The sequence below is a fragment of the Pelophylax lessonae genome, assembly GCF_965119305.1.
Source record: "Pelophylax lessonae genome assembly, chromosome: 2".
NCBI classification, from domain to species: Eukaryota; Metazoa; Chordata; class Amphibia; order Anura; family Ranidae; genus Pelophylax; species Pelophylax lessonae.
In genome coordinates this window covers 556121468-556149372 of record NC_138769.1, presented here as the reverse complement: position 1 = coordinate 556149372, position 27905 = coordinate 556121468, and the positions used below count along the sequence as shown (strand labels likewise).

At 42.7% G+C, this 27905-nt stretch overlaps 1 protein-coding gene across 2 annotated transcripts in view; it reads left to right on the top strand.

Moving 5' to 3' along the window:
- KMT2D (lysine methyltransferase 2D) overlaps nt 1-27905 on the top strand; it is a 340114-nt gene that overhangs the window by 97279 nt on the left and 214930 nt on the right. For both annotated transcript variants that reach the window (XM_082246163.1, XM_082246162.1), the window contains exons 15-23: nt 5247-5428; nt 7849-8013; nt 8117-8226; nt 8348-8392; nt 8508-8717; nt 13098-13244; nt 13322-13441; nt 13662-13780; nt 14392-14545. In XM_082246163.1, the coding sequence (XP_082102289.1) occupies nt 5247-5428; nt 7849-8013; nt 8117-8226; nt 8348-8392; nt 8508-8717; nt 13098-13244; nt 13322-13441; nt 13662-13780; nt 14392-14545 (1252 nt within the window). The remainder of the gene's footprint in view (nt 1-5246; nt 5429-7848; nt 8014-8116; nt 8227-8347; nt 8393-8507; nt 8718-13097; nt 13245-13321; nt 13442-13661; nt 13781-14391; nt 14546-27905) is intronic.

Below are 27905 nucleotides of genomic sequence, written 5' to 3'. Positions count from 1 at the left end.
TTGGGAATTTATTTTGCTGTTCCCACCCCTCATGTTTAGCACTGCTTTGGGATGTTCCAATGGTTATGCAGATCAGGAGCTGTGTCTGTCAATCAACGAAAGAGAGAATGGGATTTTTGACTTACCGTAAAATCCATTTCTCTGATGATCATTGACAGACACAGCACCCACCCCTCTGTGGAGTTGTAATTCTTCTGACACTGCATGTAACAAAACTGAGTACCTATAGCAGAGAGAGGGAGTATACCCTCTGGCACTGGCCATAGGCATAGCCAGACTTTTTTTCTGCCTAGTGTCCTGCTCCTGTCAGGGGGCAGTATAACCCAATGGTTATGAAGATCATGAGCTGTGCCCATCAATGAACATCAGAGAAATGGATTTTACGGTAAGTCAAAAATCCAAGTTTTTATTTTTTATGGGATTCATGTTCAACTATAGGTCATAACAGAATGGCACAATTCTAAAACAAAACCTGGCAACAAGTAAATCATTTAATTCACCCTTTCAAAAGTCTACATATCCCTTGTATTAAATACTGTGTATTGCCCCTTTTTAGCATCAATGACAACATGTGTAGTCTTTTGTAATAGTTGTCTGAGGCCTCAAATCCTTGCATTTGGTATAGCTGCCCATTCGTCTTGGTAAAATGCATTCAGGACATGCAACGTATTCGCCGTCTTGCATGAACTGCACATTTGAGATCTCCCCAGAGTGACTAGATGATATTCAGGTCAGGAGACTGTGATGGCCACGTCAGAACCTTCACCTTTTGCTACTGTAACCACTGGGGGGGGGGGTCAACGTGGCCTTGTGCTTAGGGCCGTTGTCGTGCTGGAAAGTCCAAGAGCTTCCCATGTGCAGCTTTCGTAGAGAATAATGCAAATTGTGTGCCAGTGTTTTCTGATAACGTGCTCCATTTATTTTGCCATAAATTTTCACAAGATTATCTGTGCCATTGGAAATCGCACATGCCCAAAACATCAGTCAGCCACCACAATGCTTTACAGTGGGGATGGTATTCTTGCCGCTATAGGCCTTGTTGACCCCTCTACGAACAGAGCGCTTATGGTGGTGACCATAAAGCTCTATTTTGGTCTCGTCACTCCAGATTACAGTGTCAGCAGCTGTGAAGTGTGTCAGGGTTGTCAGGAAGAGAGTGATAGGTGTCCTGGGAGCCACACATCAAGTCAAAGCCTGCTGTGTGATAGTGAATGGCACTTAGCCTGGACCCCCACCAGGAACCTGCAGCTTACTTATGGGTATGGTGTTGTCGGGCATGTTGTAATCTGGCTTTTTAGTTGCACTAGAGTAGGGCTAAAACAACTAATCGATTAATCGACAACTAATCGATTATGAAAATAGTTGTCAACTATTTTCATAATCGGTCAGCTGATTAGTTGGCCTACATGCAGAATTATTTTTTGTTTACATATCAGGAAATACAATGAAGCACACATACAGCTCAGTACACCATGAATAGATGTTAGAAAACACAGTGCAGTACACATCCAGCTCAGTACACCATCCATACATGTCAGTAAGTGCCTGAGAACTTGTGAACGTGTGAGGAGCAATGCCTAATGGGACATGTAGTCCTGGGCAGGAAGTGAGTGGTTCTAAAGGCAGAAGTTTTTTTTTTTTACCTTGCTATAGGGGCACTCTGAATGCAGGAGGAGCAAGAAGTGTCGGTGGGGGACCCCAAAAGAGGGGAATCAGGGCTGCTCTGTGCAAGACCAATACACAGGGCAGGTAAGTATAACATGTTTGTTGTTTAAAAAAATTAAAAAAATTCACTTTAAAGACTGTGTGCAGGGAAGATCAGCATTATGACAGGTGATACAAAAAAGCATGCTGTTGCTACTAAACGTTCTAGGCCTGGTTCACACCTATGCGTTTTTGGTGCTTTTTAAAGAAACGCACTACAGTTCATTTAACATGGTTTCCTATGGGACACGTTCACAGCTTTTTTTCAGCCGCTGCGAATTTGGAATGGGTCAAGGACTTTTTTAACGTAAAACGTTGCTTTTTTTGCTTTTATGGTTTAATAGATTTTCAATGGAGATGCTGCAGAAAAGCATGTAGTGCATTTTTGCCACGATTTGCCTTTTTTAATCTGTCCAACAAATTAGCCCAAAAAAAAAAAAGCATAAAAAATGTAAAATGCAAATCGCAGCAAAATTACGGGTGCAAAAATGCAAAACGGACAGCAAAAAGCACTGCAGAAATGGATCAAAAGCAAACTGCAAAGGTGTGAACCGAGCCTTATGCTGCCAATACATGTAGTATAGATTTTCGAATGAGAATATTCATACGAAAAATCTTTGTACATTCGCTGAATGAAAGGATGTCATTTGAAAATGTTACTTGCTTTTAACATTAAGTTTTAAAATGAATGTAATTTCTGAACGAAAACCACATACACTGCTTGAAAATTCCTTTGACCAAGAAGTTTTCTATTCTGCCCTTTCAAATTTTACCGTAACAGTGGGGTCAAATCGATGTTCGTATTTTACCACAAACGATTACAAAATCCAACGAACGTTCTTAAAATGAACATTTTTTTGAAGGCATGCATTGTTTATGTATGGCCAGCATAATTGTCAGCAAGCGTTTTATCACGCCACCTGCCTATGACAAGGGAGTCTGTCATATATAATATATTACACTTCTGTCAAAATCTGCAAAACAGTTTACATTTTTTTCTTTAAATAAAAAATTTGGTCTGAGTCTGTTGATATTTACCAGATTCAACCTCTAATGTTATATATAATATATCTCTTCTGTCTGTTATTCTGAGAGTGGATTAGAGATTTTGCTCCCTAACCATATAGTTGGTTATTTATGTTTACCACTGTATATAGATATTTAAGAATAAATTGCCCTTCTTTTTTTTTTTTTAAACTTTACATAATAACTAAATTATACACCACACTTTGAAAGTTTAGGTCATTATCCGATTAATCGAAACAATGATCGGCCAACTAATCGATTATGAAAATAATCGTTAGTTGCAGCCCTACACTAGAACAGTAAAGGCTTCTTTCTAGCAACTTGACCATGCAGCTCATTTTTGTTCAAGTATTGTATTGTGCTCCTTGAAGCAACCACACCATCTTTTTCCAGAGCAGCCTGTATTTCTGCTGAGTTTTACCAGTGGGTTTTTCTTTGTATCCCAAACAATTCCAATGCCAGTTGTGGCTGCAATCTTTCTTGGTCTACGTGACCTTTGCTTGATATCAAGAGATGCCCTCATTTTCCACTTCTTAATAAGTGTTTGAACAGTACTGGTTGGCATATTCAAGGCTTTGCATATCTTTTTATATCCTTTTCCATCATTATTAAGTTCCATTACGTTACACTTTATTTTGACAGTTTTTTTGCTCCCCATGGCTCAGTATCTGGCCTGCTCAGTGCATCCATATGAGAGCTAACAAACTCATTGACTATTGATACACACATGTTAATTGCAATTTAAAAAGCCACAGATATGGGAAATCAACTTTTAATTGCCATCTTAACTTTCATGTGTCACCTTGTGTCTGTACCAAGGCCAACATACTGGGTATGTAAACTTTTGATCAGGTCCATTTGGGTTATTCCTGTTATCCTCCATATTTACAAAGGAGCCAAACATCTATGTGATTATAAATGGCTTCATATGATCACTATCTTTAAATAAGAGTTTTTGGCATGATCAGTCATATTTTCAATATTCATGCCGAAATTTCACAAATTCTGCAAACTTTTGAGCACATATGTACATCCCCACAGCACTGAAAATGTAATTTTAGTTGAGAATTGAATAAGCATTGCTTACTTTTCTGTTTCTTGATCAGAGATGATTGGAAGCTCTGTGGGGTTCTGTTGACGGATCATCGGAAAGGTTTTCCTATGTGTTAGAAGGCAATCAGTAGCTTCTGATAGGCTGATATGGGCTTTCCCACAAATATTTATAATTTTTTAGCATGTGTCCTTATATATGTCATTTTTTAGAGTATTCAAGCAGCTTAGCAGTGAGTGGCCACCATACGGTGTTCAATTTTGTCATCTCTAGTTCTTTGCCGTTCATTGCATCTGCTAATATGTAATGCAAGGGATTATACCCAAATAACCGTTCCAGTATCTAGTGTTTTCTAAAGCTTTCGGTCCCATTTCTTTGTATTTTTTGCCTGTTTACCTGCGTTAACTGGCTCATATGCCAAGGTATTGTACTCGTGTAATCTGTTGCTGGAATTTGGAGAGATCCATTTTTTTTTACCTTCGCTTCCTTGACAGTTGTAGGAAGTTACTGATGGATTGTTGCTGACAAAAAAGTCTTTAAATGCACTGAGAATTTTCATAGGAACATTTGTTTCGAAAAATCTTCTAGTGTATGACCAGCTTAATTTATTTATCCTAATTGTACAGTACAGGACACAGTGTTCATAAACCCTTGATTATAGGCTCATACTTTCAGGTAATTTGATGCCGGTAAAGCACACACCCCTTGGGTGCCTCCCTTATAACCCTACCCCACTCTGAGAGTCCTCAGTATTATGTTAGTGTCTGAAGGCAATGGACCTCTTCTTCTCTATGGAGAAATCACTCGTTGCTTAACTAGGTTTCATTTTCTTATTTTATCCTCCAATTATTAAACCAACTTGATGCCATCTAATCCCGTGAATAGAAGCTATGTATCCAGATCAGTGCAACCTCAGTAAAACATGGGAGCCGTTCTTGGAACCTATGCTGTGGGAATGGTCTAGAATGTTGCTTCAGGCACTGGATCCTGCAATTTTTGTGTTTTTTTCGTTTGAGCTAAAATTAGGGTTTAAATCAGAGCTATATCGCTTACAGCCAAGGAAGTTGCCATCTTAGCCTCTGTTTGCTCTGCAGTTGCCATGATGGTACTGCACATATCAGTTATGACACCAGCCAATTAATGGCTTGACAGGTCAGTTGAGAACACAAGCTATATGTGACAGTCGTCATGCATGGCAGGCCTTGATTGTAAGGTTTTGAGAAACCGTTAAATTGGTGGGTTTAGTTCCACTTTAAAGAAAAAAGGCCTAACGAAAAAAAAAAGCTTCCACCTTATGTAAGAATTGGTAAGCTGCAATAATATTTATTCTTTTCAAATTTATTACCATTTTTAAAAAATTATTCTTTAGTGCTGTTTTAATATACTCAGGAAAAGTGTTTTCTAAGTAGAAAAGTACAGCTTACAAAAATCTTATTTTAGTGAGTTTTTGTTTTCTCTAATTTAGATTACTAAAGTGATGCTACTGAAAGGTTGGCGTTGCGTGGAGTGCATTGTCTGCGAAGTGTGTGGCAAGGCCACAGATCCCTCTCGCTTGCTTCTGTGTGATGACTGCGACATCAGTTACCACACCTACTGCCTCGACCCACCTCTTCACACTGTACCCAAGGGCGGCTGGAAATGCAAATGGTAAGTTTTTTTTTTTTTTTTTTTTTACCCATTTAATATCCTGAATGTAGTAGCCACGTGTTCAACATTTTAAAAAATGGACTCATTTTTAGGGGAATGGTGTTGTGGCCTGCAGTGTTCTGTCAAGGCTTGTCAAGCTATATGGTTTAAAATGTTGTTATTCTTACTTTTGGAAGTCTGTATGTATACTGGAAACCTGTACTGAGAGCCATATGGAGGCTGTTATTGCTGACCTACTGGTAATTTTAGTTTCCTGGCTCGTTGGATTTTAGAAAATTCTATCTATATCTAGATCTATATATATATATATATATATATATATATATATATATATATATATATATATATATATATATATATATATATATATATATATATATATATATATAAATAATTTACTATAGTAAGTATACTATACTTAGTATATAATCTATACTTACCTGTTCTGTGCAGTGGATTTGCACAAAGCAACCCGGATCCTCCTCTTCTTGGGTCCCCCTTCGGTGCTTCTGGCCCCTCCCTCCTGTTGAGTGCCCCCATAGCAAGCAGCTTGATATGGGGACACCTAAGTAAAACTGCAGCTCCCTGTGTCTATTTATACATGGACCCATGCCCCCCCCCCCTTTTCTCTCATTTACTGACTCACTTTGACAGCAGCGGGAGCCAATGGCGCTGTGCTGCTGTGTCAGCCAATAAGGAGGGGAGTCCCAGGCAGCCGAGACGCTCCTACAACCTCGCTGAATCTAGATGAGGCTCAAGTAAGTATTTGGGAGGACTAAAGGGGCTACTGCACACACAGGATTTTTTTATTGTAATGCATAGAATGCACTAAGATAAAAAAAAACTTCTTCCTCTACAATCACTTTAAAGTGGAGTTCCACCCATTTTTGTGTTTTATTAAAAGTCAGCTACAAAAAGTGTAGCTGCTGACTTTTAATACACACACCTTTCCCAGGATCCAGCTATGCGGCCAGCGGGAGCCTTGCTCCTCTCCCTCTTCTCCCCCTTCTCCCCACAGCGCCAGCATAACAAGTGTGGGCAACCTGTTATGACAGCTTGCGGCAGCACAGCTGGGTGTCCTGAGTGGACAGGCAATCTTGTGGGACCTGTGACGTGTCCCAGAAGATTGCAGTAAGGAAGGGGGAGAGGAGAACTTCCGCTTGAGTCACCTAGGCAGCCTGAGCGGAAGTGGGCGCATGTCAGGGGGTCATGAGGCCTTAAGGCGGAAGTTCCACTTTTGGGTGGAACTCTGCTTTAATTCAAAATTCTTTTGAAGTGGAACTAAATGTAAACAGGCTGGCCTTTTTTGCTGAAGCGATATGCAATGCCTCTAACGCAGTAAAGTACACTTACCTGACTATTCACAATTCTCTGCAGAATGTATGTTGATTGAGTGTTAAACGCTATTACTATATTAGATAATTGTCCTGATTAAGAAAATGTGTCTAACCTCTGGCTGTAAGCACCCTGGGGGCGTGGTAGAGGTCCATATGTGACCAATGCCCGTGGAAGCTGGAAATCATTGAAGTAGACATCACTACTCAATTGATCTCCACTTGCTTCTGGGTCCTGTGTTGAGCGTGTGGCCTGATGCATTGTGAACATAGGAGGTCAGCTGCTTGGCACGGTCGCAGTTCAGAGAAGGCTTTGCATTTTCTGAATGAATGCAAATTTTTTTTTCTGATTGGACGAGGTGAAGATTGTGACATCACTGCCCCACCTCTCGAGCTTGTCCAATCAGCAAATGCTTTGCATTCATTCATTCTCTGAATGACACCTGTGCTGAGCGGCCAACCTCCTGTAAAGTGTAGTAAACAGGGATGTGGCTGCTTGGTATTAGACCTGGAAGCAAGTGGGAATCTGTGGAGTAGCAGCGTCTACTTAATTGATTTCTTCTTCCAGGGGCATTGACCAGGTATGGTATATGCATAGTTAAATTGGTCCAAGTTAGACCAATGTAGCTATGTATAATATACCGATGCCTGAAACTTTTCTTTAAAAAAAAATTCCAGTGGAAAAAAAGATGTAGCTTTTAGATATGTTGGATATTTCAAATTGCCCTCTACATTTTTGTTATCCTTTATGCGTGAGTTCCGCCATATGTTTGACCTCTGCAGTTCTCGCTGAATCCTTTTTTTAAATTTTTTTTTTATAATATACATCAGGAATATGTTTATATATGGTTTACCCTAGCTTGCCCAAAGTTTTTGTGTGGTTTGTTGCTTTTTTTTATATTGGCAAATGCACTTTTGGTTGTTTTTTTTCTGTTCTCCTGCATATTGCAAGGAAATGTGAAAATAGAGATTGCATGTTGTTTTATGGGCATGCAATGTAAATCAAAAGTTAAAATTACACTAGATTTATCCGATGCTTCAGTTTGATTTAAACGGTCGACATTAAAACATGTTTTTGTCTTGCAGGTGTGTTTGCTGCATGCAGTGTGGATCTATTAGCCCAGGCTTTCATGCGGAGTGGCAGAATAACTATGCACACTGTGCACCCTGTGCTAGTTTGGTTTGCTGCCCAGTTTGCCATCTCAACTACTTAGAAGGTGATCTCCTGATACAGTGTCAGAACTGTGAAAGGCAAGTTTTTTTTTTTTTTTTTTTTGTCCTGTATTCTGTTAGTGTCTTCATTCTTACAGTATGAACAGAACCTAAAATGCTTCTTTCTTTCTGTTGTGTATAGGTGGCTCCATGCCGTGTGTGAGAACCTGTTTACAGAAGATGAGGTAGAACAGGCAGCAGATGAAGGCTTTGATTGTGCAGCTTGTCAGCCGTTCATTGTGAAACCACTTCGTATGTATCATGTTTTGGGGTTCTTTGCTGTGTATTTTAGTATGGCATTGTATGGTGGGGGCAGGAAAAACATTTACTTAAAAATTTTAAAGCTGTCTTTTTTTTTTTTTGCACAATGTAGCGCCTATAATCCTTCCACCCAGCCCAGTAAAGTTTAAGGAGCCAGGTAAGTACTATTATTTGGAATTACTATTTTGTGCAGCATTATTTCATAAAATTAATAATTGTACATGGTTTTATTTTCACCTTTTTTTTTTTTTTTCTTTTTTTTATATATATAGTAGAGCCTCAATATTTCCGATTTGAAGGAGTTTGGCTGACCGAGGCCGGAATGGCTTTGCTGCGCAGTCTCACCTTATCTCCCATCCAGAAAAAGAAACCTAGGCGCTCTCGGCTAAGTACTGGTGGAGAGATTTTCTTGGATGGTCCAGAGCATGGGGCATCTGAGGAAAGAAAGGATGATGCAGAATGTGAAGAGCAGAAGGCAGAAGGTATGCTTGTTGCACTGAGATGCTTCGGTAGAATGCTGTATAAAACTTTTTTTGTTGTATATCAAAGGTCACAAAGCCGCTTTAAAAAGTCTTTTGAACAGGGTTATAAATCACCTACAAGTGATTGGACGAAATCTGCACCTAGGTATAACTATTGTCCTAAGATGGTCACTGCTATGAAGCTCTGGAATCAGGAGACTGGTTCTTTCCAAATCCATTCCTACAGGTGTTTTCTAGCAGGGTGCTTTACAGGTCCAGGGCAGTGAACCCAAACTCAGAAATTTAGCTGCTGAATGCCCTCTGGATGCTTTCTGCCATGCAGGGTAAAGATTGGACCCCCTGCATCTGCAGCTGGACTGGAGAAAGGCCCGAGGTCCATGATGGTGAACCTTAGCATCCCGGATATTTTGGAACTGATTTCCCATGATGCTCATGCAATTTGCAGTGTAGTTTAGCATCATGGGAATGTAGTTTCAAAACATCTGGGCTGCCGAGGTTCGCCATCACTGCCCTAGGTACTTCTGCTGGTTCCCCTGCATAGCCAGTTGCTCCCCCCCTTTCTCCCCTGGTTTTTTTTTTTTTGGGGGGTATTTTTTGAGGGATAGGAGCCTAGTTCTGGGGCTGGCGTGTAGTGTGCTCACACTTGGCTTGGTTGGGGATAAGCTGCACTGGTTGACATACTCCCCTGCTCTTCTTCCTTTTTTTAATCCTGCATCTTTTTTTCTTATTGCCCCTTCCGTTGCCTTTCTTCCTACATGTATTTTCCTTTCCTGTGCCTCTGAGGGCAGCCCGGGGGACCAACAGCTCTAACTATTGGGGCACAATTTTTTTTTTTTTGCAGTGGATGCTCAGAAGACACCATGGGACCAGTTCCCCCGATGTAGCCTTCACTCTGCTACAGTTTCTTCCATGTCGTCTTCGCAGGAATTGGGTGGAAGGAATACTAATGTTTCTAATTGCCCTGGTGAACCTAGTAATCTGGCATTGTGAACAGTTTCAGTTGACATGCCTTTGGTAATTTCAGATTGTCCATACCTCCTGTTGTAAGGTTCGATCTTCAATCCTTCCTTACGGTTGCTGGCTCTACCAGCATGGCTATTGAAGCCAGTGTCTTAAGAGACAGAGGAGTCTGATTCTGTTGTTCTTACTCTTTGAAAAGTTAGGAAGGCTTTGTGGAAGATTTAATACGGACCTGGAAATCTTATATTGCATGGTGTGAAGCTAGAAATTTTCATCCTTTCAAGTTATGTTGTGGGCTTTGTGGGGGTGGGGGGTTGATATTCAGTTTGTCTTGAGTATGATTAAGTGCCGGTTCACACTAGGTCGCTCCGACTTAGGGGGCGACCTGTGAAGTCGCGTGCAGCGCGACTTACACGGACTTCATAAAATGTCTATGCAAGTCGCCTCCAGGTCGCCCCGAAGTAGTACAGGACCCTTTTTCTAAGTCAGAGCGACTTGTGTCGCTCCTATTAGAACGGCTCCTGTACTACACAATGGGAACGTGACGGACCGCGACTTGTCAGGCTGACAAGTCACCTGACAAGTCGGATCAATGTGAATGCGGTCTAAAGGACATATTTTGGCCTTGGCATTTTTTTGGAGGCATTTTGCTTTTTGTTCCTTTGTGCGTACCTTTTCTGGTCAGACCTACATTGACCACATAGCATCTAAATTTGGTTCTTTCGGTTTTACAAAAACTGAGTCTTTGGAGACTTCCTTTTGGCTCTTTTGATGCAGAAGATAGTGTTTCTAGTTGCGATCACTTTGGCTGGTAGGCCTTTATAACGATGGGGAATTTCTTGCATGGAGCAATTTATGGTACTCCACCATGACAAGGTGGTTCTTTGAGCTGCACAGTCTTTTTTGACAAAGGTGTTTCCTGCCTACCATCTCAACCTGGACATGGTCTTACCTTTTTGTCCTAAACCTCAGTCACCAAAGGGCCAATCTCTCCACTGTAGATGTGGTTCGTGCTATCAGGATTTAACTGAAGTCGACTACCGTGCTTGGCAATCAGATTCTCTATGTATTTCCCCAGGGACCAAGGAGAGGGTTACGCAGCTAGCAAATCTACTAGTACCTGTTAGATTCATCAGCTTACGATTTGAAAAAGGTTCTACCTTGGTGATGGCTTGGTGACTGCTCATTTTACCAGGATTGTAGGTGGTTCCTTTGCTATCCGTCATCAAGCTTCATTAGCTCTAGTTTGCAAAGCTGCTACCTGTGGTTCTTTTCGGTTTCTAGTTTGGTTTTTGGGGCCTGTTGGCTTGTTGCCGCATTGCCTTCATATTTAGTATATTGGGACATTCCTGTACTTAAGGGTTAATAAAGCTGCTCTATGTCCCATGATGTACTATTTTTTTGAGGCGCCTACATACACACGTGCAAATGTAAACGCGCGCTTTGGGGGCATCTACGCATGGAAACGTCAATTGCAATACACATTTTACTTATCGCCTCACATTCCAGAGTTAGAGTAATAATTCTAGCACAAGACCTCCTCCATAACACTAATGATCTAGAAGGGGGCTTTTTAAGCATCGCCTATTGAAAATCTATGTTACTGAAGTTTGTCGCTATTTCACAAGCCCATATAAATTTAAGGTTTGGCATGTTGGGTATCTATTTACTAGGTGCAACCTTGTCTTTTTATATTTCCCTAACATTTGGGTTATTTATTGAGGCCTCACATATCTTTGTCACGAGGTGTGGGAATAGTGTATCATCTCTCACAGTACCAGGAGTCAATACCTTTTGAGGTGGCTGTTTTTCTGCCCATATAACTTCTACCTGCTGGTAAGAAGTAAATCCCTTAGGTGGTGGGACACCAGACACAGGCACCTGACGTGTGTTTTTGTTTTGGAGCACCTATTTCATCGTATTTCATCCCATCGTTTGGAGTTGTTCACATTTGTGTTTATGATTTAAAGTTCTGGACTATATTTTGAACACCTTGGATGGGACTTTTTGCACATTTTTTAGGAATATTGCACTTTATCTTATATACACCACGAGTGGTTTATGTTAAGATGTACACCCATGTATCATAAGGCACACTCGTTGGAGTACACCTTTGATTTTTAGTTTTGTCACTTTGTTTGTTTTGATAATTTAAAGATGTTGTAAACCTCCAATTATTATTTATTTTTTTTTTTTAACGAAACAGCTGAAAGAAAAACACATAATGAGCTAATATGCATCGCATACTAGCTCATTATGAAATACTTACCTAAGAACGAAGCCCCGCAGTGCCGACCGCTTAACCTGTCTATGGGCGACATGTTCTGTCGCCCTTCTTCCGGGTTTGCGGCATCCGGCCATCTGATTAGCTGGAGCTGCGATTACATCATTCCCGCGCTTGCGCGCGGGAGCCGACGGTAACGGCACGGGGCTCTGAAGGAACGGCATGAGCGGCCATTCCTTCAGAGCACATGCGCCAGTGTCACTGGCTGCATGCAAAGTAAATATCTCCTAAACGGTGCATGTTTTGGAGATATTTACAGTACCTATAGGTAAGCCTTAATATAGGCTTACCTATAGGTACAAGTTGTAGAGGAGGGTTTACTTCCTCTTTAAGTGATTTAATGTTGTAGCGCACCAGACTATCGTTTCATATTTATGGAGTTTGTTTGCACTTAAAATTCACTTTAGTGTGTGTTTTTTTTTTTTACTGAATTTCTCTAATCTAGGTTGTCTGCTTTTAGAAAATATGTAATATTTGGGGAGTTTGTGTATACTTCAGGTCTAAAATGATTTTTAAAAAGTGTGCAAAAACGACTCTCGCAGCAAAAAGGTTTAACATGTGCCCACCATCGTACACATGGGTGCATTGCTTCTTGATTTAACCTTGCCAGGGTATATTAGAATACATGCCTCACAAAGCTTGCCAATCTATGTTCAAAATGCAGGCAGGTATCTCAGCGCTCTCCTTTTCTGCTGACCCCTCCTTTAGCTCATTTACCCACTGAGGACAAGTAAAACAGTAAGCTGCCATCAGTCATGCTGGTGGAGTAAACAGAGTATGTGCCTTGCTGACAGCAGTGAGGCTACAAGGATGCTGTGCTTGGCACCGTGTCTAGTAGTCCCACTGAAAGCAGGTGCAGACAAGACTGACTGCTGCTGGTAATTGCAAGGGACTATCTTAGGGCTGTCAGCCTGCAGAAGGGAGTGACTGTCATGCTGCCTAAACAGGTAGTAGCTTTAGCTAAAAAAAACCATGGAAATTAGTTTAAATTATTTGATTTTCAACAATTAACACATACATGCATGAAATTGCACTTAGGAATTTTAGTTTTAGGGTTTACATTCACTTTCAATGCTCACTGCGCTTTTGTGCTGTCAAAACTATTGTTGCACTTCTTGATATTTTGTGTATTTCAGGGTGCAATAATGAATCCATGGAGTGTGACATCAAGTTAGAACCTCCTGGCAGCCCTGACCGAGACGGTGGAAAGGAAATGGAGACTGGAAAGGGAAATGAAGATTCTGAAGATGTGAAAAAAAAGAAGAGAAAGCCATATAGGCCAGGTATTGGTCATAGCGAGTTATTTTGATTGTATAGTTACTATTGATTGTGAACTGAACTCACTACTATTGCCTCCTAGGTATTGGTGGCTTCATGATTAGACAGAGAAAAACCCATACGCGGTCAAAAAAAGGGCATGCAGCTTTCTTGGAAGCCTTCCGTGAGAGCCAAGGCCAAGACCAGACTCATCCAGATGATGGTAGGACTGCACAAGTACATGTGTTAAACAAGAAACATAGCACAGACTGAGGTTTATTAAAGCACAAACTATGTTTCTATGATGTAGAGTTCCCTACTGGCTTCCTTTTTGTCACTAATATCTGTCTTGATCAGTTCCATAAAATTTTTTGGTATTAAGCTTTAATTTTCTGAACAATTTAGGCTGTGAATTAATCTGTTTTTTTACATGGCGATTCTAGTTCTAGAGATACCTACAGAAGGTGGTGCCGAGCCAGGACCTACAGAGGCAGATGAGAAAAAGAAACGAAGAGGGCGAAAAAAGAGCAAACTTGAAGACATGTTCCCAGCATACCTTCAGGTAAAGTATTTAGTAAGTTGTATTAGGGTTACACCTCCATGGTTACATTTTAGTAGGAACTCAGTTTGCAACAAAGAGTAATGTATCTTGTCTATTCCAAAAAAAATCTTAAAGACAGACAGATCCAAGCACATAGCACAAACGCCCTAAAAACATTTAATTTTAGATTCTTGAAATCCAAGGTGTTCAAATACTTTCCTTTTAAAACTCTTCATCCCGCTCATAAATTATCCAGAAGGAAGTTGAGATGGGAATATAGCTACTGTAGTCAGTAACATTATGAGCCATCTGCTTCTTTATGTCGACCATTAAAATGTAGTTTGATACCTTGTACAGTCTTGGCTGGAATTTTATGTTCACTACCATGTTGTTGGATTCTTTTGCCAAAGCAGACTGTAGGGTGTCAGAAAAAAAGAAATTAATCACTATACAGGAGTATCTGGGGGCTGGCGTTGCTGCGCATAAATCATTATGTTCATTATCGATTTTTGTGGCAGCTGATGATCTCTTTATATAGGGATTTTTGTTAAGAAATTTTTAAGTTTTAAAAATGCATTCTCATAATGTGTGTTTTTTTTTTTTTTTTTTTTGGTTTTTTGCATCGCTAATAGGAAGCCTTTTTTGGGAAGGAACTGATGGAGCTGAGCAAACAAGCCCTTCTTGCTGCTCGGCCTCTGCCTCAGAAGACAAAAAGTGTGCAGAGCATACAGTGTCCAGCATCTGTTGCTACAGCTCAGAGTTCACAACCCTCTCAGCCAGGCACAGGTAAGAAGGCATGCAAAGTTGTTGGTGCAGGGTATGTCTGGTGAATAACCTAAACGAGTTTAACAGTGGCTGCTAGTGTGTTTCTTTTATGACTGTGTTATTTTTCAGGAAACACTATAGAGCCGAATGTGTGCTACCATTGCTGACCTCTCTAGTTTTTGCAATTCATTGTGGAACGCAGGAAGTATTTAAACACTGGGTTATATTAGCACCTACATGAGGATTGGATACTGGGGAGGGGTGTGGAGATGGCAGGGTTGATGTCTGTAGCCTGGAATCATGTTATCCTCTTTGTTTACACTCTGTTCGGTTTTGGCTATATTATCTTCCCTCCCAACTAAAATTTTTGCTACTTTGCGATCCAAATTACCAAGTTACTTGGAAATTTTGGTTGCAGGAGCCACAAGCAAGTTTTCACACCTTCTCCCACAGATTCTACGGTGCATCCGGAAAGTTTTCACAGTGCTTCACTTTTTCCACGTTTTATGTTACAGCCTTATTCCAAAATGGATTAAATTCATTATTTTCCTCAAATTTCTTTAAACCATACCCCATAATGAAAACGTGAAAGAAGTTAGTTGGTAATCTTTACAAACGTATTAAAAATAAAAAACGGAAAAAAAAATCACATCTACATAAGTATTCACAGCATTAGCTCAGTAGTTTGTTGAAGCACCTTTGGCACCAATTACAGCCTTGTCTTTTGAGTATGATGCTACAAGCTTTGCACACCTATTTTTTGGCAGTTTTACCATTTTTCTCTGCAGGACCTTTTAAGCTCCATCAGGTTGGATGGAGAGCATTGGTGCACAGCCATTTCCAGATCTCTCCAGAGATGTTCAATCAGGATCAAGTTTGGGTTCTGGCTGAGGCACTCAAGGACATTCACAAAGCTGTCCCTAGTCTTAGGTCCAGAGTATTCTGGAGCAGGTTTTCATCAAGGATGTCTCTATACATTACTGCATTCATCTTTCCCTCGATCCTGACTAGACTCCCAGTCCCTGCCTCTGAAAAACATACCCACAGCATTATGCTTCCACCACCATGCTTTCACTGTAGGGATGGTATTGGCCAGGTAATGAGCAGTGCCTGGTTTCCTCCAGACATGACGCTTGCCATTCAGTGTGTAGAGTTCAATCTTTGTTTCATCAGACCAGAGAATTTTTTTTTTCATGGTCTGAGAATCCTTCAGGGATTCACAGAGAAATGTTCGAGCTCTTTAAGAGTGACCACTGGGTTCTTGGTCACCTCCCTGACTAAAGCCCTTCTCGCCCGATCGCTCAGTTTGGCAAGATTGCCCGCTCTAGGAAGAGTCCTGGTGGTTCCAAACTTCTATTTACGGATGATGGAGGCCACTGTGCTTGTTGGGACCTTCAACGATGGAAACATTTTTCTGTACCCTTGCCCAGATCCTGTGCCTTGATACAATCTTGTATCGGAGGTCTACAGACAATTCCTTGGACTTCATGGCTTGGTTTGTGCTCTGGCATGCACTGTTAACTGTGCGACCTTATGTCGACAGGTGTGTGACTTTCCAAATCATGTCCAATTAACTGAATTTTCCACAGGTGGGCTCGAATAAAGTTGTAGAAACATCTCAAGTATAATTAGTGGAAACAGGATGCAACTGAGCTAAATTTTGAGTGTCATGGCAAAGGCTGAAAAAACTTATGTACATGTGATTTTTTTAGTTTTATTTTTTATAAATTTGCAAAGATTTCCAACAAATTTCTTTCACATTGTCATTATGGGGTATTGTTTGTATAATTTTGGAGAAAATAATGAATTCATTCCATTTTTTGAATAATAGGGCTGTAACATAACAAAATGTGGAAAAAGTGAAGCGCTGTCAATACTTTCCGGATGCACTGTATATCTGATTTGCTTATGGTAATGACAGGTTTTGAGACATCAGCAGTAGACTGTGGTGTTGCAGTCTACTGCTATCACTCCAAATAAGAGAAGACTGTTTCAGCTCTTATTCATGCGGTGGTCACCACTCTCAAATTAGAGTGTTAGCTTTATAGAACATGGAGCAGATGACTGTGTGTTCATTTTCATCTGTGACAATGCTGGAAGCCTCCCATCACATTTCTTGCATGTTTCTCATGTCAATGTATATGTAGGGCCCTTTACTTAGAGTGGCTGTAAATGATCACCTTGTAAAACAAACCCCTTCAGTTTAAGGCTCAGTTCACACTGATGCGACGTAGGATCCAACTTATGAGACCTCAAGTTGGATAACGTGAAATTCAGTGTTTCCCTATGAGTGCTATTTTAACTGATACTACACAAGTATGTCCGACTTTGGAAAAGGTTCTTGTACTACTTTGGTCCGACTTTGATACGACTTCAATGCTACAGAGTGTAAAAATTCACATCAAAGTCTGACTCCAAAGTTGCACTGAAGATCGAGCCTAAAATATAAAAAGAAATAAAAGGCAAAACATTTTTGTATAGACATAAAAATACATTATAAATACCTTTTTTTAAATCACTATTTTATATAAGTGATCACATTTCCTCTGTTCTCAGTTGCATAAGAGCTAGGGGGGAGAAGCAGCAGCACACTGAGCTTCCCATTGAGTAGCTTTGCAGCGGGGGCGTCGCAGGACAAGTCTTATCATTGGAGGAGTGCATGCAGAGTTCCCAGCATAGTTAGAGATCTGACCACGGTGTGTTCTCCTGCTTAGTGTGGTCAGTTTTTAATAGGAAAACAAGTGTACTTAAACAAATATGTAATATATTGCAGTCTACCAATCGTTAGATGTAGTGGCTGTATTAGTTTTATTTTTCTTAGGCTTTTGCCCCTTTTCACCTGGTGATCTAGCTGGTGATACACCACCTGTATTATACAGACACCCCTCCGGGTGAATAAGCACTGGGGGAAGATTTTACAGCAGCATTGTCAATCTGGGAGGAAGGGAGTGTTAGAAGTTGTGGCATATTTAAATACACTAAAAAACTGAAACTGGACTCCAACTAATACTTTAAAAGCAGTTACAGAAAACTGTTTTTACCTCATAGGATAAAGGAGTTTAATTTATAAAAGCTGATCATTTCTCTTTCATTCAATGAAGGACACAAAGCTCCATTCAGAACCATAGGGTTATATCGCCCCCTACAAGAGTAGGGCACTAGGCAGAAAAAATAAACTTTGCTACACCTATGGGCAGTCTTACTGGTAATCCCCTCTCTGCTATAGGCATCCAGTTAATTCCTAGACTCAGGAGTAAGGACCTAGCTCCCTGCTGTGATCTTTGTTTCTGGCATTTTTTCTTGCATCTTTTTTGCATCTTTTTAGCATTTTTTTTCCTGTTTTCTTCAGAGATCTACAATCTATAGATCTACAATATAGCCCCACTGGACAGGGGCTGGCCGGCGAGTTAAATGCTCTTGCAGGGTCGCATACGACCGGGCTCTAGTCCGAGTCGCAGCATTCCCCTGGCCGACAGCCCCCCACTTCGGTGGCGAGACATTCGGTTTTGGAGTGGTGCCCACGAGTACAGTCCCCCCTGGGGGTGTTCTTTTCACTATGGGGTGCTGTACGGGGGGGCCTTGTGGTGTGGTCTCCGGCGGTTATTTTCTTGTGGTTTGGTCTCCGGAATCGGTGGCCATGTTTTTTTGGGATCTGTCTTCCTCCGTGCAGCTATTTTTTGTGGTCCGGCAGCCATTTTCTGTTGTTCCGGCATACACTGGAGCGGCGGCCGTGGTTTTGGAGCTGCGTGATAGTGGCGGTTGCTTCTGGGCCTCTCCTGTGGTGCGGTCTTCGGCGGTTATTTTCTTGTGGTTTGGTCTCCAGAATCGGTGGCCATGTTTTTTTGGGATCGGTCTTCCTCCGTGCAGCTATTTTTTGTGGTCCGGCAGCCATTTTCTGTTGTTTCGGCATACACTGGAGCGGCAGCTGTGGTTTTGGAGCTGCGTGATAGTGGCGGTTGCCTTCTGGGCCTCTCCTCTTTTCCTCTAGTGGGGATTCCTGAGTTTGTTCTTCTGGATGCGGCACATGGGTCTCTGGCTCTTCTGGTGCCTGACGATCAGCACTCCTCCCAGTGGTGGTGGGGAGTCCTGGTGGGGTCCCTTTCTCTGCTGTAGTGCAGGGTGTTCAGGCTCTGAGTCGGTGGGAAAAGAGGCCAATGGCTTGAATGCCCCCTCATGGACTGAAATGACAAATGGCGTGCATAAAAGTATAAATTGTGTTTTATTCAAAAATATTATAAAGGTATACAGGGAATACACAATACAGATTATGTCACTACAAGAGAGACAATAAACGTATATAAATTGTTCAAACATATTGTACATTAGATAGTGATAATGGAATGTACATATCGCCTGACATGTTTCGGACCTAAAGAGGGTGACGTCCTTCTTCATAGGCTGTATCCCAATTCACACACACACACACACACACACACACACACACACACACTAATATATATATATATATATATATATATATATAAAATATACAGTAAAACCTTGGTTTGAGAGTAACTTGGTTTAAGAGCGCTTTGCAAGACAAGCAAAATTTTCAAATAAATTTTGACTTGATATACAAGCGATGTCTTGATATACAAGTAGCCTCAAGTCACAGCTGAGTATAAAGGAGAAGAGAGGCGCCTTTAAGTGTAGCAATATGGTTAAATTTAATGAAGGTTCAACATTTAGCAACTCACATGGTTGATGATTGGAACAGGCACATCTAAGTATGCAGGCATCAGGGGTAAAGCTGTCCACATAGACCATCCTCCGCACCTTCATCTACGTCACCCTTTCCATACTGCCCCTCGCTTACAGATCGCTTTACTGCAGGGTGGTCTTCTCGGTCAGGATTACAGACTGGCAGCCGGCGGTGAAGACGATAGTCTATGTGGACAGCTTTACCTCGGATGCCTGCATACTTAGATGTGCCTGTTTTATTCATCAACCATGTGAGTTGCTAAATGTACCTTCATTAAATGGAACCATATTGCTACACTTAGAGGCGCCTCTCTTCTCTTTGATACCCTGTAGCTCCTGCTGGAATTTGCTTCTAATCCCCTTGTGGAAGCGGCTATTTCTGGATGGACATTTTATGGTTACACAACCTATCACATTGCTATAATATTTTTATATGGACTATAAATTGAAGGATTTATGAATAAATGGTTGTGGAACGAATCATCTGAGTTTCCATTATTTCTTATGGGGAAATTCGCTTTGATATAAGAGTGCTTTGGATTACAAGCATGCTTCCGGAACGAATTATGCTCGCAATCCAAGGTTTTACTGTATTTCTAAATACAACATGTCAAATGTAGACAATGCATGCGGTATATTGCTATATAACAGTGTATAGTGCAGTACTCGCGTATCCGTGAGGGATTGGTGTGCATGACTTTTCTCCAATACCAGCACACAATATAGCTGATGATGGGGGTTTTATATATAATATATTCACATATATATATATATATATATATATATATATATATATATATATATATATATATATATATATATATATATATATATATTCACATATATATATATATATATATATATATATATATATTCACATATATATATATATATATATATATATATATATATATTCACATATATATATATATATTCATATATATATATATATATATATATATATATATATATATATATATATTTCATATACATAGGGCTGCAACTAACTATTATTTTAATAATCGATTAGTTGCCGTTTATTTTTTCGATTAATCGGATAAAATCATAAAAAGACTCAATATGCCTTTTTTTCATTTTTTTTAAAATAATAATGAACAGACAGAGTGTTAGTGCCGGTTCACACTTGTGCGGTTTGCGAGATCGCATGTAATTCGGAGCGCACTGCTCCTAAATTACATGCGAGTTCAGCCATACACTTTGTATGGCTGAATTCGCAGCGCATCCGCAGCAAACTCGCACATAAGGCTTTTTTTTTGAGCCGCCTCAGAATCGGATCGCACAGTGGTTCACACTAGTGCGATCCGATTCTGTGCGAACTTGCAGATCGCACTGCAATATGCAATTGCAACTGGGGGTGTCGTTAACTTTTAATTGACACCCCCTGCGTGTGAACTGCCAGAAGTGTGAACTGCCAGATATGCGGATGCGATGCGGGAACACGCTGCATATTCGCAGCATTCCCGCATCGCACAAATGTGAACCGAGCCTAAGGCCATCGCATCCGCACATCTGGCAGTTCACACTGCCATATGTGATACGCAGGGGGTGTAAATTAAATGTTAATGACACCCCCAGTTGCGATCGCATATTGCAGTGCGATCTGCAAGTTCGCACAGAATCGGATCGTACAAGTGTGAACCACTGTGCGATCCGATTCTGAGGCGGCTTATAAAAAGCCTCATGTGCTAGTTTGCTGCGGATGCGCTGCGAATTTAGCCATACAAAGTGTATGGTTGAACTCGCATCCGCACATGAGATCGCATGTAATTTAGGAGCAGTGCGCTCCGAATTACATGCAATCTCGCAAACCGCACAAGTGTGAACCGGCACTTATACCAAAACTTTTTTTTTTTTTTTTTAAATTAAGCTCCTATATACTGTAAATAATATAATAAACGCTTATCTAGATAAAAGAGTTAATATTCAGTTTAAGGTGCAATATTATAATAGAAAAATAAGTGAATAAAAACGTCCATGTCAGCCATAGATATGAAATAGGGAGCATAGAAAGACCCCCATATGTGCTATATGGACATTTTTAATCACTTATTTTTCTATTATAATATTGCACTTTATAAGGAATATTAACTCTTTTATGTGGATAAGCTTTTATTCTATTTTTTGGCGGGCTGCTTTGTATGTACAGGCAGGGCTGCTGTTAGAAACCACGGGGCCCCGTACAGCCTACCTGACAGGGCCCTGCACTGCAAAACTCGCATAGTGCTTGTGGTGCCATTAATTGTTAATGGCACCACAAAAACCGTTAGCAGAATGTGGCAAACTTCAAAGTAGGATGCCTTAAAATGTTCTAGAGCTTCTATGGTGCATTTGTCAAATGTAGCGCTGTCTATTTAAATAAATAGCCTGCCTTATGTGTGAAAAACAAGCTAAAAAAAATTTGTGCAGGAACATGCATTCCCACTACGATGTGAATGGGACCTCAGGGGTGCCAAATAGAAATGTCTGGTCAGGTGTATTCACTGGCCCCTAGCTCCAGCACTGCAGTGGTGGCCAGTGTCTACCTGCAGCTGGCACATTTCCCCCCTTCTCTCAGCTTTCTGCAGCTACATTCCAACTCGCACCCTTCCAGCAGAATGACTTCTCCATTCAGACCCTACAACCACTGCAGGTTACAGTGCACATAGAGAACGGTGTGGAGGTTGGCAGAGCAGAGCTCAGGACTCAGGGAGGAGGTGGAGCAGGCAGAGAGTTTCCTACCTCCTCGATCTTTCTTCTTTGCAATAGATAACGCTGCCGATCACAGAGGGAGGGGAGGGGGAGTTTCAGGACCTGGCCAGCAGTAACGATTTCATAGCAAAGGCAGAGAGAGACTCTGCAGCTGTCCCTGACACACACAGAAAGAAAGGGGGTTCCACAGCCTGGAGTCACAAGGCAGTACAGCCGGCTCTCCTTTCCTGCAGGTGCCCGGGCTCCTCTTCTGAAGTGACTGTTTCTTTTCTCCCTGACCTCGATATGACTCACTCCCTCACTGACGTCAGGAAATGGGCGGAGAGGAAAGGCAGAGAGGAAAGGAGGAGGGAGGGGGGAGGTCACGGAAGCCGTGCTGTGAGAGAGAGAGAGACAGTGTGCGCACGCTGCAGCTTCACAGAGAAGACGGAGACGGAGCTCGCTGACAGTCGGGGAAAGCAGCACAACTAATCGATAATGACAATCGTTGACAACGATTGTAATTATCGATTTTGTCGATTAGTTGTTTCAGCCCTATATATATATATATATATATATATATATATATATATATATATATATATATATATATATATATATATATATATATATATATATATATATTTATGAATTGGGATACAGCCTATGAACGACGTCACCCTCTTTATGTCCGAAACATGTCAGGCGATATGTACATTTCATTATCACTATCTAATATGTACAACATGTTTGAACAATTTAAATACATATTTATTGTCTCTCTTGTAGTGACATAATCTGTATTGTGTATTCCCTGTATACCTTTTAAATATTTTTGAATAAAACACAATTTATATTTTTATGCACGTCATTTGTCAATTCAGTCCATAAGGGGGCATTCAGGCCATTGGCCTTTCTCTTTTCTTAGTTTCCCAGGTAGAGGTGGCCTTTGGGCAGAAGGCTAGCAGGAAGCGTCCTCCGCCCTCTCCTGCTTCATCTGTCTTGTCAGATCCTGAATCTAGTTCAGCTGCCATGGACGTTGCCTATCCAGTAGGGCTTGACCCCACGCTCCCTGATCTGTCAGATAGTGAGGATGACTCCTCCAGGGCCGCTGTGGTACACGAGAAGGCGCTGGTGGACACACTTGTTACCTCAGTGCGTGAAACTTTAAAGATGGCGAATGTGGCTGATGCAGCTGCGGACGTGGCCGTCCCATTTGGCACCCACAAGCCATCTCACATAGCCAAGCTGTTCCCTTATCCTGCTTATTTTGACACATTTGTCTACAAGAATTTGAGAGTGTCCATTGATCCCTTTTGTTGTCCCTAAATATTTTGCGGTACCATGATTCCTGTGGAAGAATCCCCGTCTTTTAAAGACCTGGCTGACTGGAAAGCGGAGGCACGATACCCGCATCATGTTTACGAATGCTGATTCGGTGTTGCAGCTGGTCCTGGCCACTGTGCTGGTGTCTCAAACACTGAGTGGGCTAAGCTTTTGAGCTTCTGAGTAGTGAGCAAGTTCCTCCTGCTGACGTTTAGCTAGCGGACCAGTTGGCCCAGGGACTGCAATTTGAGAGTGATGCATCTCTAGATGTGGCTCCTTTGCTTTCCAAGCTCTCAGTTTTGGCGGTTTCAAGGCGATCGCTTATTGACATCATTAGGAGTCTCAGGGTGGGGGGTAGAGTTCCTTCCCACAGTCAGGGAAAGGGAAGGAACCTCATCGTAGGCGCAGTCCCTTCTGTCTCTGCTAATAAGTTTTTTCGTTCCTCGGGGCCGCTGATGAGGGTAACAAATTCTTCACGGTGAGGCTCCAAGTGACCCTCGTCTGGCAAGCCTGAGAGCAGGTTTTCTAGACCCACAGGCAAGGCCCCCTCGGCATGAATGTTCGCTCTCACCCGTGTCCGGGCTGGGGGGGGGGGTCTCCGTAGACCTCTTTAGTGAACGACAAATGGGTTCACTAAGTTATTCTATCTGGATACAAGATAGTTTTGTTCTTGCCCTGTGGAGCAGTTCTTTCTCTCCAATTTGCGTCTGCCCTCGGATCAGCTGCAAGCTCTTTTTGGGGGCGGTGCTGGACCTGTTGCTTCAGGGAGTAATAGTTTCGGTCTTGGAGCAATTTCAAGGTTTTTTTTCTCAAACCTGTTTACGGTTCCGAAGAAAGAGGGTTTGGTCCGATTCTGGACTTCAAGGCTTTGAACTATTTTTTGTGCGGATGCAGAAGTTCAGAATGGAGTCCATTCTGATGCAGGGGTGGTGGCATCCCTGCATCAGGGAGATTTGCTTGGCCTCTATCGACATCAAACATGCCTACTTACACATTCCGATATGTGCCTCTGACACCAGTGTTTCCCCTGCTTTGCTGTTGGAGAGGAGCACTATTAGTTTTTGGCGTTACCTTTTGGTCTCGCCTCCGCTCCTCGGTCTTCACAAAAGTGTTGGTCCCGGTTTTGGCATTGCTGCGCCAGCAGGGGATTGCTGTGCTGGGTTATCTGGATGACCTTCTCTTGTAGGCAGAGTCCTCGTCTGCATTAACGGGCGACGTGGCCATTACAGTCCAGACCTTAAAGGAGTTTGGTTGGCTTCTGGACTACCAGAAGTCCACCCTGTCCCTGTTCAGAAAATTGGACTGCCGGGGTCTGACTCTGGATTCAGCACTGGCCAGAGTGTTGCTCACTCTGGACAAAAATCCAGAAGTTGCATTCTGCGATTCATCTGTTGCTGTCTCACAGCCAAATGGGACAAGAATCCACGGTCCCTGGACAATCTGATCCTGTATAGCCTGGGTTAGAGGGGGTTCCCTAATATGGTGGCTTTGTTCACAGGTGTTTCAGCAAGGATTGTCTTTTCTTCCCCTGTACTGGATGGTGGTTTCTATGGACTCCAGCCTGTTCCGGAGGGGAGGTGTCTTGGGCATGGAATCAGCCCAGGGGTTCTGGTCTTGGGAGAAGTCCAGTCTGCCAATTAACATCCTGGAAATTTGGGCGATCAGGCTTTGCCTGTCCCAGTGGACGTATCGTCTGCAGGGGTGTCCGGTAAGGATTAATTCGGACAACGCCACGACTGGGGCATATGTCAATCACCAAGGGGACACCAAAAGTGCCCTAGCGGCCAAAGAAGTGTCTGGCATTCTAAGGTGGGCAGAACGCTTTGTTCCAGCCCTCTTTGCTGTGCACATTCTAGGGGTGGAAAATTGGCAGACTACCTCAGTTCACAGGCACGGAGTCCGGGCGAATGGTCCCTTCTCCCAGAAGTGTTTCAAAAACGGTGTCTCAGGTAAGGGGACCCCCGATGTGGACCTGTTGGCCTCCTGCATCCACCGGAAGGTTCTGAGGTTTGTGGCAAGCTCTCAAGACCCTCTGGCAGATGCTCTGGTGGCCCCCTGGGGGCCAGTATCTTCTAATTTATGCCTTTCCTCCACTTCAGTTTCTGCCGAGACTTTTGCATAGAATCGGAGCAGAAGGGATTCCAGTAATTCTGGTGGCCCCAGACTGGCCTCGTTGGGCTTGGTACGCGGGCCTGTTAAGATTGGTAGCCGATGCCCCTTGGCAGGTTCCTCTCAGAAAAGATCTTTTTTCTCAAGGGCTGATTTTCCAACCTGCTTTACAGTCGCTGGCTTTAACAGCCTGGCTATTGAAAGCCAGGTATTGAAGGAATAGGGGGTTGTCGGATTTGGTGATTCCTACTCTGTTAAAAGCTACTTCTCCGCACATTTACCATCACGTTTGAAAGGGGTTCATTACTTGGGGTGAGTCTCGGGGGGGGGGGGGGGGGTTAAGGGGGGGATTCCTCTGGTTCCTTTTCCGTATCACGTCTGCTGGAGTTTCTACAAAGAGGTGTAGATCAGCGTTTGGACCTGGGCACCATTAAGAGCCATATTTCAACCTTGGCAATTTTCTTCCGAAGGCCGTTGGCCACAATTTCCTTGGTTCACACCTTCATGCAGGGAAGTATGCCACTTGGCTCCTCCGGTACAGTCCCTGGTGTGACCCCGTTGGATCTTAATCTGGTACTATCGATTCTTCAAAAACCACGGTTTGAAAATATTTGTGAAATGCCTCTGCTTACCTTGTCACAGAAAGTGGCTTTCTTGGTAACTATTCTGCATGCAGGGTCTTTGAGCTGGCTGGTGGTTTATAGGGACAAAGTAGTGCTACCTCCCAGTCGTTTCTTCCTAAGGTTGTTTCGGGGTTCCACTTAAATGAAGACATTGTGTTATCTTCGTTGTTTCCTAAGCCAAAACACCCAAAATAAATTGCCTTGCATTCCTTGGATGTGGTCTGGGCCATCGGGGTGTACTTGATGGCGACTGAGTCAATTCGCAAATTGGATTGCTTGTTTTATCATTACGGATGGTTCCCGTAAGGGGCAGGCTGCATCTGCTGCGACTATTTCCAGATGGATCAGACAGACGGTGGTGCAGGCCTATTCACTTAAGGGTCAGATTCCTCCTTTCCCGGTTAAGGCGCCTTCTACTAGGGCGCTTAGTGCCTCCTGGGCCTTCCGTCATCAGTGACCAGGTTTGCAAAGCGGCCACCTGATGGTCTGTACACACATTCACCAAGTTTTACAAGGTGGATATTTTCGCACCTGCAGATGCTGCGTTTGGCCACAAAGATTTGCAGGCCGCTGTGGCAGAAACTTCTGCCTCCTGAGGGTGTTTTTGTCCTGGTAGGTGAGCTCCAGTTGTTCCTGGTTGAGCTCCCTGGTTTACCTGGTTGGTGGAGTTTAGCCCTTTGTGGGAAATGTTTATTGCTGTGTGTGTGTGTGGGTTTTTTTTTTTTTCCCCACCCCTCATGCTGACACTGCTTTGGGACGTTCCATCCGTCAAAGAAGATATGAAGCTGTGTCCGCCGATGAAAGAGAAAACTGGATTTGTCTTACTGTAAAATCCTTTCCTCTGATCATTGACGAAACACAGCAACCACCCCTTTGTGGAATTGGGTTATGTATTCTTCTGACACTGCTTGTTACAAAACTGAGATCCTAGAGCAGGAAGTGGGAGTATACCCTCGGGGACTGCCCTATAGGTGTAGTCAAGCTTTGTTAACCCTTTTCCGCCTACTCCTAAGGAGAGCAGCATAACCTATCGGTCGAAGATATGAAGCTGTGTCCTTCAATGAGCATCAGAGAAAATGATTTTACGGTAAGACAAAAATCAATTTTTTTGCGATCTAGACCATGAATCTACTACTTTAGAGTCCCCCTTTACATCATGTGTCCCCATCAGAGTGCCCCTTTACATCAGAGTCCAGATATACTTCTGTTTGTTCACGTCAGAGCTGTGTTTTCTGTACTCACGACAAATTTCCCAATAAAAATAATCCGTCCAGTAAGATTATCAAAAAGAGTAATCCGCCAGGTGCCCCCATCAGAGTGCCCCTTTACATCAGGTGTCCCCCCATCAAAGTGCCCCTTTACATCAGGTGTCCCCCCATCAGAGTGCCCCTTTACATCAGGTGTCCCCCCATCAGAGTGCCCCTTTACATCAGGTGTCCCCCCATCAGAGTGCCCCTTTACATCAGGTGTCCCCCCATCAGAGTGCCCCTTTACATCAGGTGTCCCCCCATCAGAGTGCCCCTTTACATCAGGTGTCCCCCCATCAGAGTGCCCCTTTACATCAGGTGTCCCCCCATCAGAGTGCCCCTTTACATCAGGTGTCCCCCCATCAGAGTGCCCCTTTACATCAGGTGTCCCCCCATCAGAGTGCCCCTTTACATCAGGTGTCCCCCCATCAGAGTGCCCCTTTACATCAGGTGTCCCCCCATCAGAGTGCCCCTTTACATCAGGTGTCCCCCCATCAGAGTGCCCCTTTACATCAGGTGTCCCCCCATCAGAGTGCCCCTTTACATCAGGTGTCCCCCCATCAGAGTGCCCCTTTACATCAGGTGTCCCCCCATCAGAGTGCCCCTTTACATCAGGTGTCCCCCCATCAGAGTGCCCCTTTACATCAGGTGTCCCCCCCCCCCATCAGAGTGCCCCTTTACATTAGG